General features: G+C 33.0%; 1 protein-coding gene across 1 annotated transcript in view; it reads right to left on the reverse strand.

Annotated features, from left to right (window-relative positions):
- EPYC (epiphycan) overlaps positions 1–14,690 on the reverse strand; it is a 32,839-nt gene that overhangs the window by 3,214 nt on the left and 14,935 nt on the right. The window contains exons 2-5 of the mRNA XM_074267901.1: positions 6,859–7,021; positions 4,507–4,665; positions 2,011–2,213; positions 1,385–1,480 (exon numbers count right to left, since the gene is read on the reverse strand). Of these exons, the coding sequence (XP_074124002.1) occupies positions 1,385–1,480; positions 2,011–2,213; positions 4,507–4,665; positions 6,859–7,021 (621 nt within the window). The remainder of the gene's footprint in view (positions 1–1,384; positions 1,481–2,010; positions 2,214–4,506; positions 4,666–6,858; positions 7,022–14,690) is intronic.

The following is a 14,690-nucleotide window of genomic DNA, read 5'->3' on the forward strand; positions in this document are numbered from 1 at the left end:
TCAGTTCCTTTAAATGTCAAATGGAAAGTAGATGATCTCTTCACTTACTAACACTTTATCATTCCGTGGTAAGGGATAAAGGAATACTGGATTTGAGATCAACAGCCATATGTTCAAATTCTAGTCCTGTTGGTCAAGAGATACACTTTTTGGCTTCAATTTCTCTAAGTATAGAGCAAGACAGCTGAGCTAAATGATTTCTATATCTAAAACCATGATCCTATGGCATACATATAGAATCTCTCTGGCATGAAATACTATCTTGTATTTCTCTTTGATATTATAACCATACAACTTTAAATGGGTCCATTCTTTGTTACTCTGGACGTAAATGGAGTCTCATTTATTGAATTTGCTGCAATAAATTTATTTTATGTACTAGGAAATAATGATGAGAGGAATGTGACTTAACCTGTGAGTGAGATATTTTTTACACTCAAAATGAAGGAGTGATTTATTTGATTATGGAATAACTTAAAAGAATATTATATGAACACGGATGCTAATATAATGAGTTTTTAAAATGAAAAGTGATACCAATTTGTAAAAATGCTAAATTTTACCATCATGTTAGCTTGTGAGAAAGGAGGAACTCTTTACCAAAAGAGGTATGGGATTGCTTCCTGTCTGTCTAAAAAATAAAATATAATAAAGTGAGTGAATTCTGGTACAAAGAATGAAATGGAGTACTAAGAATGAAATTTGTTTCCCAGGAGCTAAATAACAAAATGGAATTGTAAATTAGATTAATTTCATTATGTGGTCTTGGTTAAGAAATTCTTCTTCTCTGGACCTCAGTTTTCTCACATCTAAAATAAGAGGACTGGACTAGATGGTCTCTGAGATTCCTTCCACCTTTAGATATAAAATCCTGTGATGCTGTGAGTTCCTTCCCTATCTCTAAAAGTGACTATCCTTCCCTACTTCACTATCCTATTTACTACTGATACAGTTGTCTTGCATGTTTTCTTTCAGAGAAACCTATAAAATAAACTAAGACAGTTATGGTAGGACAAATTACTAAGGCTTTAAAGTGTTTCTGAAAATTAATAGGTAGTTAGAAGAATTGTTATGATAATTTCTAATTTTCAGATTAAAAATAGGTCATAGGATCATAGATTTAGAATTAAAGAAAGCTTTAGTTCAAAGACTTTGCTTTGGCTCAGTCTAACACAGATGGTGAATTATAGAGGCAGGAAATAAACTCAGGTCTTCTGACTCAGAAATTAAAAGAAAAGAAAACATATGAAATTTCACTTTACTAAATGATCATGGGAAGTTGAATATATTTGCTGGTGAAATAACTAAGTTCCTTTGTCAACTATTTTCTCTCTAAAATAGGATATCTTTCTTTGTCCCCTACAATTCCTTGCTAAAAGCTTACCTGGAGATGGAGAGCTCGGAGGTTTGCAGGCAGTGGTAGTGGGATGTGGTCCAAATTATTATCCGTAATGTAAAGATGATGGAGATCATACATATCCTATTAGGAAACCAAAGACATAAATTTGATGAAAATGATAGCTATGGTAAATTTAATTCTTACCCTTGTTCTTCACTAAACTTTTTAAAGAAACATAAAACCAAAATAATGTTCAGTGGGACTGCGAATATTCTTAGACTGGGATTGATAGCTAATAATTACAACAAATGAGCCCAGAAATGGCTAGGTGTTGAACACTTGATGAATGCTTCTTGATGACGGTAACAATTGTTTCTCATAATCTTCATGAAGATAACTTCCTTGATTGTTTAATTTTCTTAAACTGAGAGAATTAAGTAGTTCTGCTTTATTTTAAAAAAGAATAAACAAAGCATCTATAAATTGTTTTATTTTTCCCAAATTCTTTAAAGGTAGACAACATGAAAAAGAGGAGAGGAAAAGACAAGGGAGAGAGGAGATAATGGAGAAAGAGAGAGAGAGAGAGAGAGAGAGAGAGAGAGAGAGAGAGAGAGAGAGAGAGAGAGAGAGAGAGAGAAAGGAAGACATGGAGAAACAGATTATAATCTCACTTTAAATGCTTCTTGTTTTATCCCTTTTCGCCCCAATCTATTGTTACTGATGTCAATGAAAGTCAGTGTGGATGGTAACTCTGGAAGTTGCCTAATTCTGTTGTCACGAAGAACAAGTTCCCGAAGCTGAGGAAGTTCTCTGAAAGCATCTTCATCAATCTCAGATATTAAATTAGAGGTCAAATCAATCCTTTTTAAATCACCTAGAAGAAAAATGAATAGAAAATATCCATGAACATTCTATTTTTTTTTTTTTTTTGCTTCTAAAAAGCAAAGACAAAATGAAGAGATTATGGTTCTTTGCAATGGGCAATTAGTGAATTTAACTTCTGATTTCTAATGAATTATCATTCAAAGGCTTCATTATTTCCTGAAATATTCAGGCTGCCCCAGATATTATACATATTTATACAATTATAATAATATTTAATTTTAGCAAAGAAATGGGTCTGCTCTCTTAAAAATGCATCTCATCAATTCAGACTTGAGATGGAAAGTGCCATCTGCATCCAGAGAGAGAATTATGGAAACTAAATGTGAATCAAAGCATAGTATTTACACCTTTGTTGTTGTTTTTTGTTTGTTTGTTTTATTTCTTATGTTTTCCCCTTTTGATCTGATTTTTTCTTGCATCACATGGTGAACATGGAAAAATGTTTAAAAAAATTGCACATGTTTAACCTATATCTGATTGCATGCTGTCTTGGAGAGGAGAGATGGGGGGAGATAGGGAGATATGCAAGGTTTCAAAAAGGAGAAGGTTGAAAACTATGCTTGCATGTATTTGGAAAAATAAAATATTACTAAAAGAAAAAAGAAAAAACACAGCCCATTTATTTTTTCACATATTCCATGACTATCCAGGGACACTGCTTTTTATAGGAGACTTTACTTAGTGAGTGTATGCCCTGATATGTTTTCTTACAGTCAGATTTAAAGAAAATAAAATCTTTCAAAAATCTTTCATGACCAATTTTTTTTAGTTTGAAGAACTAAAAAGCAGCAACAACAAAAAGTCAAGGGGAGAGCACTCATTATGGTTGGTGCAAGAATTATAGGAGGATGTTGCCAAGAGTTCCAATAAATGGGCAGATGTGGATGAGTTACATTCTGTATCATCAGAGAGATTGTCTGTCCCATGAAAGAAATTAGAGATGCATCCAAGAATCAAAGATTTCTGAAGAAAGATCACCAATTTAGATTTGGCCTTGAGGCCTGTAGTATTTACAGGTTGGATAGGTGGATAGATAGATAGATAGATAGATAGATAGATACATACATACATACATACATACATACATACATACATAGACTTAGAAAAGTATGTACATATGTTATAGTTTATATTCTTCTTTGCTTTCTTTCCTCCTTTTTTTCTGCCTTTCCTCCTTCCTTCCTGCTTTTCCTCCTTCCCTCCATCCTTCCCTTCCCTCTTCCCTCCTTCCCTCCTCCCTCCTTCCCTCCCTCCGTCCTTTTCTCCCTCCCTTCCTTCTTCCCTCCTCCCTTCCTTCCTTCCTTCTTCCCTCCCTCCCTCCCTTCCTTCTTTTCTCTTTCTTCCTTCCTTCCTTCTTCCCTCCCTCCTTTCCTTCTTCCCTTCCTTCTTTTCTCTCTCTCTCTTTCTTTCTTTCTTTCTTTCTTTCTTTCTTTCTTTCTTTCTTTCTTTCTTTCTTTCTTTCTTTCTTTCTTTCTTTCTTTCTTTCTTTCTTTCTTTCTTTCTTTCTTTCTTTCTTTCTTTCTTTCTTTCTTTCTTTCTTTCTTTCTTTCTTCCTTCTTTTTTCTCTCTCTCTTTATTTCTATCTTTTTTATCTCTCTTTTTTCTTTCTTTCTCTCTTTCCCCCCTTTTTCTTTCTTTCTTTCTCTCTCTATCTATGTCATGGGGTAGCTAGGAAGCCCAGTGAATAGAGTGCTGGGCATGGGATTAGGAAGATGAGTTCAAATCTTTCCTTGGACACTTAATAGTTGCTCTTTTCATTTAACTTTGTCTAAATTTCCTCATCTGCAAAATGAGCTGAGAAGGAAATGACAAGCTATTTCAGTGTCTCTACTAAGAAAACCTCAAATGTGTCATAAAGAATTGGAAGTGACTAAATAACTGAACATACTTACCATATACATGTGTATTATATTGTGAATACTTCATGTAACTCTGATTATAAATCGCAGAGCAAGTTAAAGGGTGAATCTGTAGTCAGAAATACCTGAGCTCAAAAGTATCCTACGTGACCCTAAACAAATCATTTAAATCCTAGTTGCCTCAGTTTCCCTATCTGTAAAATGTAGATAACAAAAGCACCTACCTTCCAGTATTATCGTGAAGCTAAAATGAGATAATATTTGTAAAATACTTAGCACAGTGCCTGGCACATGGTAAGCACCATAGAAATACTTATTCCCTTCCCTGATCCCAGAACAATCACACAATTAGTACAAAACAAAGAAACCAAATGCAATCAACAATAAAAACAGCAAGTTAAGTAAAAAGAGACTTATACATACTTAGATGAGCAAAATCATTTTTGTTGATCTTTTTTATTCTATTAAATCGGGAATAGAAATAGGCTGTGTTCTTGGGTAGAGGAGGAACAGCGTCAAGTTCATGGTCATCACAGTAGACTGTGGTACTCATACAAGTGCACAGGAGGCAAGTGGGAAAGTCTGAAAAGACAAAGAAATAAAATTAAGGAAAATAATTTAAATTTTTTTTTTTGTTTTTTTCTGGCCAGTTGGAGTTACTTGTCCACAGTCACACAGCTACAGTCCTCCTGACTCCAATGTTGGTTCTATATTCACTAATCTTGTAGCTGCTCTTTAAAAAAAAACTTCTAAGGAAGAATGGGATGTTGTGACATATTGTAACAAGATACAAATAGTTCTACATTTTGGTAGGTTCTACATTTTGCTAGGTTTTATCTTTCTTTTGTAAAATCTAATGTTGAAATGGGGGAGAAGGAATATCAAGAAGGGATCATCTAGTCGATAGATTCTTATACCTTTGGGTCTCAGGATCATTTTATACTCTCAAAATACTGAGGATTCTCCAAATATATCTTATAACTGTGGGTTATATTTGATAGTGTTGACTGTGTCAGAAATTAAAACACCTTAATGTATTATGAAAATAGTTTTGATGAATTGCTGGTCTAATCCAATCTTTTCATTTTGCAAAAGAAATAGAAAAATGATGTTTAAAGTGCATGCTATTCCTCTGACTCCCAGAGTACCACACTCCGGTGTGGTAAATGTTGGATGTGGAATCAGGAAAACCTGGTTTCTTTTCTTTTTTTTTTCAATAGTATCTAATTTTTTCAAATACTTGTAGATAGAGTTGAACATTCATTTTTATGAATCTTTGTATTCTAAAGGTTTTTCCTTCCATTCTTACCTCCTTCCCTAAAACAACAAGCAATCTGATATAGGTTAAATACATGCAGTTCTTTTAAACATTTTTCCATATTTGTTATGCTATGAAAAAAAAATCAGACCAAGAAGGAAAAAAGCCACGAAAAAGTCTGATTATTGAAACATAATCATTTTTTAAAATTTTGAAATCTATTGTCAATGTCTAAAATTGGTCGTACTTTATATCTACTTCTGAATACCTTATTAAAAAAAGATAAAAGATAAAAGTTCAAATAATTGATTAATTTTGCAGGAGATTAGAACAGATGCTCTGTGAAGTGACCTCTATTGAATATTGCTTATGACCTCTATTGAATATTGCTTATGAATAATTGCTAGTTTTCAAATAATTAACCAGATAATGAAGCCACAGATGTGTTCTTTGGTCATAAGAGTATTGAGTTTTCTCAGTTATTCTAATATTTACCTTTTTCCATTAGAATGTTTTAAAATTGTCATTTTTAAATATTTAAACTGGATATTAATTTGTTTAAAATAATATCATGGAACACATGGATGTTATATATATTGCATATCTGTTACAGATGTATAATGCAATGCACATATATACACTTATGTAATATATGTATATATGTACTGATGTGCATTGTGTACATGTCCATATGTGTATACATATGTGCATGCATGTATGTCTATTTATATGTATGTGTATATTAGCATATATATGCATATGTGTGTAAATATGTATGAATACATATGCAAATCTGTGTATATGTATGTATACTTCTTTCCACTTTCTTTCCATACTTGATGCAGTGGGAAAATTTTGGATTTTGCCTCAATATCTAGTCAGTGGAAGCTTTGGCACATACAGGTTGAATGTTTCTGGAACAGAAACTTCTTCTCACAGACTTAACCTGCAGAACACTTGATGAGCTGCACTGGAAGATAGTATTTCCTCACACTGATAAAAATCACAATATCTGGACAATTCATCAACGGAAGAATAAATGAATAAACAAAAAAACAAATGAAAAAGTAAATAAGGGAATGAATGGAAAGCTCAATAAATGAACATGTAAATGAAAGAGTTGGATAAGTGAATGAATAGATAAAAATGAATACATAAACAAATAAATTAATGAATAAGTAGGTCAATGGATAATGAGGGATATTCAGTGTAAATTTTATTGAAAGTCATGGGGCCATAAATCTGAAACATCAGAGAATACCTGGTTATTACACTTACTTGACATCTGAAGAAACTGGGGTCCATAGTTTATATAGCTAGTATAAGTCAGAAATAGGATTGCTAAAATTTTAGAGATAAATTAAATATTTTGGGGAAAATATATGCTTGTCTCTTGCTTTTCTTCCACACTATTCTGAAATTCTCATTCTATTCTTCTTTCCTTTAGAACTTGAACTCTCTAGCATCAGTGGGGGCTAACACAATGTAATCTGGAATTTGGCTCTCTCTTAACCAACCTTCATTGGTTTGAGGACCAAGGACACCGATGAAATCTGGCCCGTGTGGGGAGGAGCCATCAATTAGTTTGGCTGTGGATTCTTCCTCCTCTGGCTCTTGGGGCAGTGGTGGTGGGCTTGGAAGCTCTCGGTTCCCAGAAGGCATCATAGTCACAATTTCAATCTGGGGGAAAGCAGAGAGTTTAATGAGCATCCTTCATCATTCAGAATCAGGACCATGCATTTCCATCTCAATTGCAACCACAAGAGGTCACCCTTGTTATGGGGTTCCAGGTGATTGTATCCTGCTCAAGAATTCATTGGCTGGTAAAAGCAAAGATCAAGCAGTTATTTCCCCCTCCCCAATTCATTTTCATTCTCAAACCTTAATATTTTCTCTATAAACAAATAAATAAACAAAAAAATCTAGCTGTTCTGCAGTGGACAAAGTAATACAATGTAAAGAGCTCTGATTTGGAATCAGGGAAATCTTATATTTAAAATCTGATTCTGACCCAAATCTCCAAATTATCTGGAATAACCTAAACAAGTTACTGAACTGTAAATGGGAATAATAATGTCTATGTAAGATAGCTAATAGGACTGTTAAAAAATACAAATTGAAATTGTACATTGGAGGCAAAGTATTTTGCAACTTTAGAATACTATTTAAATGTAAATTGTTATATTTTTAATACTACTATATAGTTCACAGACATGTTATATGAAAAGTGCTTCATAACCCTTAAGGTACTCTGTCTAAGAGACAGCATAGAGTAGTAGAAAGAGTTCAAGACTTGCCTTCAGGAAGACTTCACTTTGTTACCATGATTATGTCATTTCACATGAAATGCAGAGAATGATAATACTTAGATATTAGCTCATGAGTTCTATTTTGAGATTCAAATAAGGCACTGCAAATTAAGTATTATATAGCTATCACTAATCATAGAAATGTGAGTTGTCTTCCTCTTTTGCAATATATGGATTTTTTTTGATTCATCTTTTTCATCCTTTGCTAAAAAGTGGCATTTCCTTTTAAAATAATTTTTATGGGTAACAAGGAATCAGGGAATGTTATCGTCTTTTCTTCCTGCACAAAACTGTTATACAAAGAATTGCTCTTTTGTCTAAAGGAGGGGATGAGGAGAAGGCAGGGGAAAATTAGAACACAAGGTTTTATAAAAGTGAATATTGAAAATTGTTCATCTATATATGTTGAAAATAAAAAACTTTAAGTAAAATAAAAATCTTCTATACAAAAAAGTTCCCTTATTGCTTACGTAAATAACAACAATAGTTGTTAAAAGAAAATAACAGCAATAGTTGACAATAATAATAGAAAGATAACTATTAAGTGATGATAACAGTAATAAAAATAACAATGATATAGTGTTTTAAGGTTTGTAATGTGTATGTTTCATTTCACCCAAACATCATCTCTGGGAGCTGTTATTATCCCCATTTTATAGATGAGAAAAGTGAGACTAGGAAAATAAGTAACTTGCCCAAAATCACAGAGCTAGTCAGAGGCAAGATTTTATCTCAGATACTTCTGACCTTAAATTCACTAGTAAAGGCCAAGTGCATTTAAAAAAAAAAATCTGTAAAATAAAAACTCCACTATAATCATTATTGAGATGAGTTTCAATCCTGTAGAATTCATGAACTGAATCCTCTAGCAACCTTAAACTGGATTATTATTTTACAAAATGCATTTATAAAACATTCATATTGCATGAATGAATGATTGAAGGGAGGCATTAATTGCAATAATAATAATAATTTTTTTAATCCACAATTTTGTCCCAATTCATGGCCTTGTCATAAAGCAAGGGAAGATCTCCCTTCTCTGGATTTCAATTGTAATTTATCAGATTAGAAAGAATCAAAGATCTGTTCTACCTCCAAGTCAATAATCTTATGATCTTCTTGTCTTCCAATGATATATTTGGGAGCTAGGTGGCGCAATGGATAAAGTGTGAGACCTAGATCAGAAGAATTGATCTTTGGGCAATACTGGATAAATCATTTAAACCTGTTTGCCTCAGGTCCTCATCTATAAAATGAGCTGGAGAAGAAAATGGCAACCCACTCCAGTATCTTTGCTGAAAAAGCCCCAAATGAAGTCAAAAAGACACAGGACTGAACAATAAAACAAAGATATTCTTATTACTTTATCAGTGAATTTTAATCTTTCAGGTATCAATTACTTCTATCTTTGAATAACTAAATTTGCCTAGGATTGGATACTCGAGTTCATTTCTTATCAATATGAAAATCGTTAATTCTTATGCAGGAATTTTGCCTTTCCCCCATCTGTATAAAACTACAAGTGCCACCTATTTATGAAAAGTCAATAATTTCACAGGATAGCCATGGAACACAATGCCTTACAACCATGGGAGCAATATGGGGGTAAAGGCTCCAGGAGACAACATATAGCTACACTGATCATAAAATCTCTGGGTCAGAAAGAGAAAGAACTAGATCAGGTATGTCTGTGAGTATTTCTGTGTGTTTGCCCCAAAGAAATAAAGGAAAACCTATTCTAATTTTCTATTTTTCCCTGGGCAACTTCCCTATCTCAATCAATAATCTCCATATATTTATATGAAATATTTGTGGTAGAGCCTTCTGAGATATCATTCTTCTGATTAGTCACAGTTGGAGATATTCTATATTTACCTCAATAGTGATGTCATTTTGGTTCTTTTTGAGCACCAAGAACAATAACCAAGGGACACACTTGTTATTTTCTTTTCTTTTTTTTTTTAAATTAATAGTATTTTATTTTTCCAAATGCATTCAAAGTTAATTCTCAACATTCACTTTTGCAAAACCTTGTGTTCCAAATTTTTCTCCCTTTCTTCCCTCCATCCCTTCCCTTGGACAGCAAGCAATCCAATAGATTAAGCATGCACAATTCTTCTAAACACATTTGAATATTCATCATGCTGTGCAAGAAAAAAATCAGATTAAAAGGGAAAAAACATGTCAAAGAAAAAAATAAGCAAACAAACAACAAAAAGGTGAAAATATTATGCTTTGATGCACATTCATGTCTCCTCCCATCACACAACTTTTTATTTTCAATTTTCAATTTCAAGGCAAATCACTTATATTCTGGGACTCATTTTCCTCATTTGCAAAATGAGAGTATTGGACTAACTGGCCCTTCCAGCTCCAGATCTATAGCTCCCTGGTCATATAATCCCTGAATTTGTCACATTTCATATTTACAAACCCCCCCCCTTTTTTTTTTTTTTGGAGGGGCATGCCATCAAATCCACAGAAAAGCTACAGAATATTTGGAGATCCGTAGCTTTTATGGAGTCAGGGGGAAAAACCCTCTAGAGAGATTCTGGGTTCAATATCCCACTTTATTACTTAAGTGATCTTTAGCACACACAGTCACTTAACTGCCCTGGACTTCAGTTTCTTCATATTTCAAATAAAGGGATCTGATTAAGTTCCTTAGGCAGCCGTGTGGCTCAGTGGATAGTATGGGACTTGGAGCTGGGATTACTTGAATTCAAATCCTACCTGAGACACTGACTAGCTGTGTGACTCTCGGTAAATTACTTCACTTATTTTCCTAAGTTTCCTCATTTGTATAATGGAGGTAATGATAGCATCTACCTCTCAAGACCTCAGAATCAAATGTAAAACACTGCAAATTTTTGCCAGTTATTATTATTGTTACATGATTATGTGGTTTAGGTTGACTTATAGTTATATTTATTATACATTGATTAAACTAATCTGTACCCCTCCTTTACTCTAATACTATAGGTGAAAAAACAGAATATGGATGATGTTTCTGGGACTGAAAAACTTAAAATGATTTATAAAGCTACACAGTTAGTAAATTTGCAGAGACAATATTTGAATTCAGATCCTTTGATTCCAAATGCTTGCCTATGTCTCAGATGCATAGTGGTTTTAGTTCAACAAATCCATGGTGTAATGATCAGCATAATCCATTGGAATGTCTTTAGAACTTTTCCTATTATAGAATACTTATGTCTTTCATTATCATCATCATCATCATCATCATCATCATCATCATCATCATCATCATCTCTGTTTCTTGGCTCTGCACATTTTCTCTGGCTATCCCCCATGACTGAAATGCTCTTCCTCTTCTGCTCCCACTACTTATTTCTCTGGCTTCCATTCAATTTCAACTAAAATTCCATTTTCTATAGAAAGCCCTCCCCAACTCTTCGTAATTCTAATGCCTTCTCTCTGTTAATTATTTATCTTGCATTATCTACTTTGCTTTTCATATATTCGTTTGTGTGTTGTCTTCAAATCATACTGTAAACTTGGGCAGGAACTGTTGTTATTTGACATTTTTTATATCCTCTATGATTACCATAGTGCCTGGCTTGTTGTAGGTGCTTTGTCTATCATTGCACAGCCACAACAAATAACAAAGAACATGTTAACTTGTATTAATGGAAAAAAGTTTCATTTCTAGGAGTTCCGTACATAATGAAATCAAATATCTGATCAAAAACAAAGGAAAAGGTGAGATAACTCTACATTGAATGCAAAGGTTGTAATCTGTAATGCACAGAAATGGATGGGCTAGTGCAAATAATAAAAAGGGTGTTAGAACTCTGGATCTACATTCAAGATGTTTGATAATTACTACTACTACTACTACTACTACTACTACTACTACTACTACTACTACCATTCCTACCACTGTTACTATTAATACTACTATTCCTACTATTAATATTATTGCTATTGCTGCTGCTGTTACTACTACTACTACTATTACTACTATAATTACTATATTATTACTACTACTATACCTACTATAACAATTACTACTACTAGTAGTTTTAGTACTATTACTACTCGTGTCATAACTACTACTTCTACTATTACTACTACTATTGCTACCACTGCTACTATTAATACTACTATTTCTACTATTAATGTTATTGCTATTGCTGCTGCTGTTACTACTACTACTATTACTACTATAATTACTATATTATTACTACTACTATACCTATTATAATAATTACTACTAGTAGTAGTTTTAGTACTATTACTACTCGTGTCATAACTACTACTTTTACTGTTACAACTACTATTGCTACTACTGCTACTATTAATACTATTACTACTACAACTGTTACTGGTACTACTGTTGCTACTCCTCCTCCTCCTCCTGCTACTGCTACTGCACTGCTACTACTACTACTATAACTACTCTAACAACTATTATTACTACTATGAGTACTACTACTATTAGTACTAGTACTACTATTACTATTACTACTACTACTACTGCTGTTGCTACTAATACTATAAAACAATCATTTATAGAATTCTTTAAGATTTTATCAAGAGCTTTGAAAATGTTTTCTTATTTGATCCTTACAATAATTCTGGGAGGTAGATGTTATTCTTTGGACAGATGGTTATCACAATAGATAGAGCACTGGACTTGGAGTCAAGCTCCTGGATTCAAATCCAATTTTAGAAGGTTTTTTTATCTATGTGACCTTGGACAAGTCACTTGAGCTCTATTTGCCACTAGAAAAGGAAGTGACAAACTATTCCAATCTTTGCCAAAACAAAACAAAACAAAACAAACAAACAAAAAAACAAAAAAAACATGAACAAAGGTCCATGGGTCAAAAAGAGTTGGAAATAACTCAACAGAAGATGCTTTTAATATTATTTCCCCTTTAAAGCAGATTTTTCCATAGTAATACAACTAGAAGTGTCTGAAACTGGAATTTGAATTTAAGTCACCTTGGATGCAGGTCCAGAGATCTAGCTGCCTTCTTATTTGCACTAGCACATTCTTTTCTGTAGATTGTAGATTATTCACCTTCAGTATGAATTTGTTTTTTTTTTATTTTTGTTTTTATGATTCCACTTATGGTTCCATTATATGTGGAACTCCCTCTATTTTTGGAGACTAGCACTTCTGCAATTCATTGTTTTAGAGAATTGGCCTGGAAACTGAAAGGCTAAGGTCAAGATCATGGATTTATCCATGGTCACACAAGTGGTTCTCTTTTCATATGCTGCAACTTCCCACCTTAAAAAAAGACCAAAAATAAAATGTAATCTTAAAATGAAGACTATCATTTCATTTATATTAAATGCACTTTCCCTGCCATGCTTTATAAACACTGGAGTCAGCTTAAAGATAGCTGATTGTTTAATTTTCAGTATGAGCATATACAACTTAGAAATTAGCAAACACAACAAATCATGGCTTGGTTTGTTATTTTCTTAATTGTCTAGACTTAAGAAAGTTATGGATAAAATGATAATAATACAAATTATATTTAAAAGCGTATTGGGTATACTCCTCCCCCATGATTATCATGATATTCCCCAAATCTGAAATCAGTCTGTGCTGATTGCATAAGGATGGGGATGCTATGGTATGTATATAATCACAAGGGTCTAAGTTTATGAAGATGGAAGAAATAATAAGAAGAAATAAATTTGTCATCCTATTACTACATTAAGTTCATTCCTTTGATAGGTGATTGGAATTATAGAATAGTGATATTGCTTGGTGGATGGACACCAATTAATCTAGGAGGCAGGAGGCTCAAACTTTAGCTCTAGCTGTTCCATTTATGAAGCTATGCATCCTTGGAAAAATCATTTTAAATATTATTTATTTATTAATTTAAAAAATTTCAACATTAACTTTTATAATATTTTATATCTATTTCTTTTCTCCTTTCCTCCATCTCCTTCCTTCCTTTCCAAGATGACAAGCAATCTGATATATGTTAAACATGGACAGTCATATTGGGAAAATCATTTGATCTCTTTAAGCCTCAGTTTTCCCATCCATATGATGGAACTAAGTGTATTTATAGTATCCATATCACAAAGCACTGTATAAAAGAGTCATGATTTTTTTTGGTAATGGTTAATTTTTAATTAATCCATTAATCATTAATAATTAATTTAGTAAAGTACAGTGAGTAATAGCACTAGAACTGAAACTGAGGGACTTGATTTCAAAATCAGCTTACTAACTCTGTGACTTTGACTGTAATTTGTCCACAGTCTCTGTCATTTCTCTGGTTCTAGATTTCCTGCTCTGTGAGCTCCAACTCTAACTAATCTGTGATCCAAGGATTACTCCATACAAAGAATACCTTATGTAGGGAAATTCCTCGGATCATAACAATCAGAAAATGAGTTCCCTAAGAAGCGTTGCCTTCCTTTTCTCTGTGTACTTCCAATATTTAGAGCAATGTTTTGCATACAGTAGTCACTTAATAATTGCCATTTCTTTAATTCATCTATCTGATGAAATAGGTACCCTTGAAGTACTGATATATCATTTAAATTCTGAACCTCCCCTTTCTATCTCTAAGCACACCTATTAATAAGAACGGAGGGATCTTCTTTCTCTAATTTTTTCATTACTCTCCGTTTTTGTTTAACTAAGGTCTACTATTATCAGTTGTTCTCAGGTTCCAGAGAACTGTTTTATTCTGAATGTTACAAATAAACCTTGAGAGTCACCTTTTATCTTGGACACAGAAACCTGTTTTAGTCTCAGGAAGATTAGTCTCCTTGATCCTACCAACTATATGATTATCCTCTTAGTGCCCCAAACAACTTGCTAAGTATGCAAATTGAAGAAGAAGGGATGGTTTAGACTGGTAGAGGGAGTTTCCTCACTAGGAATGCATTGATGATATTGTAATATTCCCAATAATAATGAAATCATGATTCCAGAACAGAGATAACAAAGAAAAAACAAAATTCTGAAATGGAAAAGTCATAATTAATATTATTTCTAATAGTTCTGATAGATTATTTCACTAATTTGCAAGTCT

The sequence above is a fragment of the Sminthopsis crassicaudata genome, chromosome 5 (assembly GCF_048593235.1).
Source record: "Sminthopsis crassicaudata isolate SCR6 chromosome 5, ASM4859323v1, whole genome shotgun sequence".
Taxonomy (NCBI): Eukaryota; Metazoa; Chordata; class Mammalia; order Dasyuromorphia; family Dasyuridae; genus Sminthopsis; species Sminthopsis crassicaudata.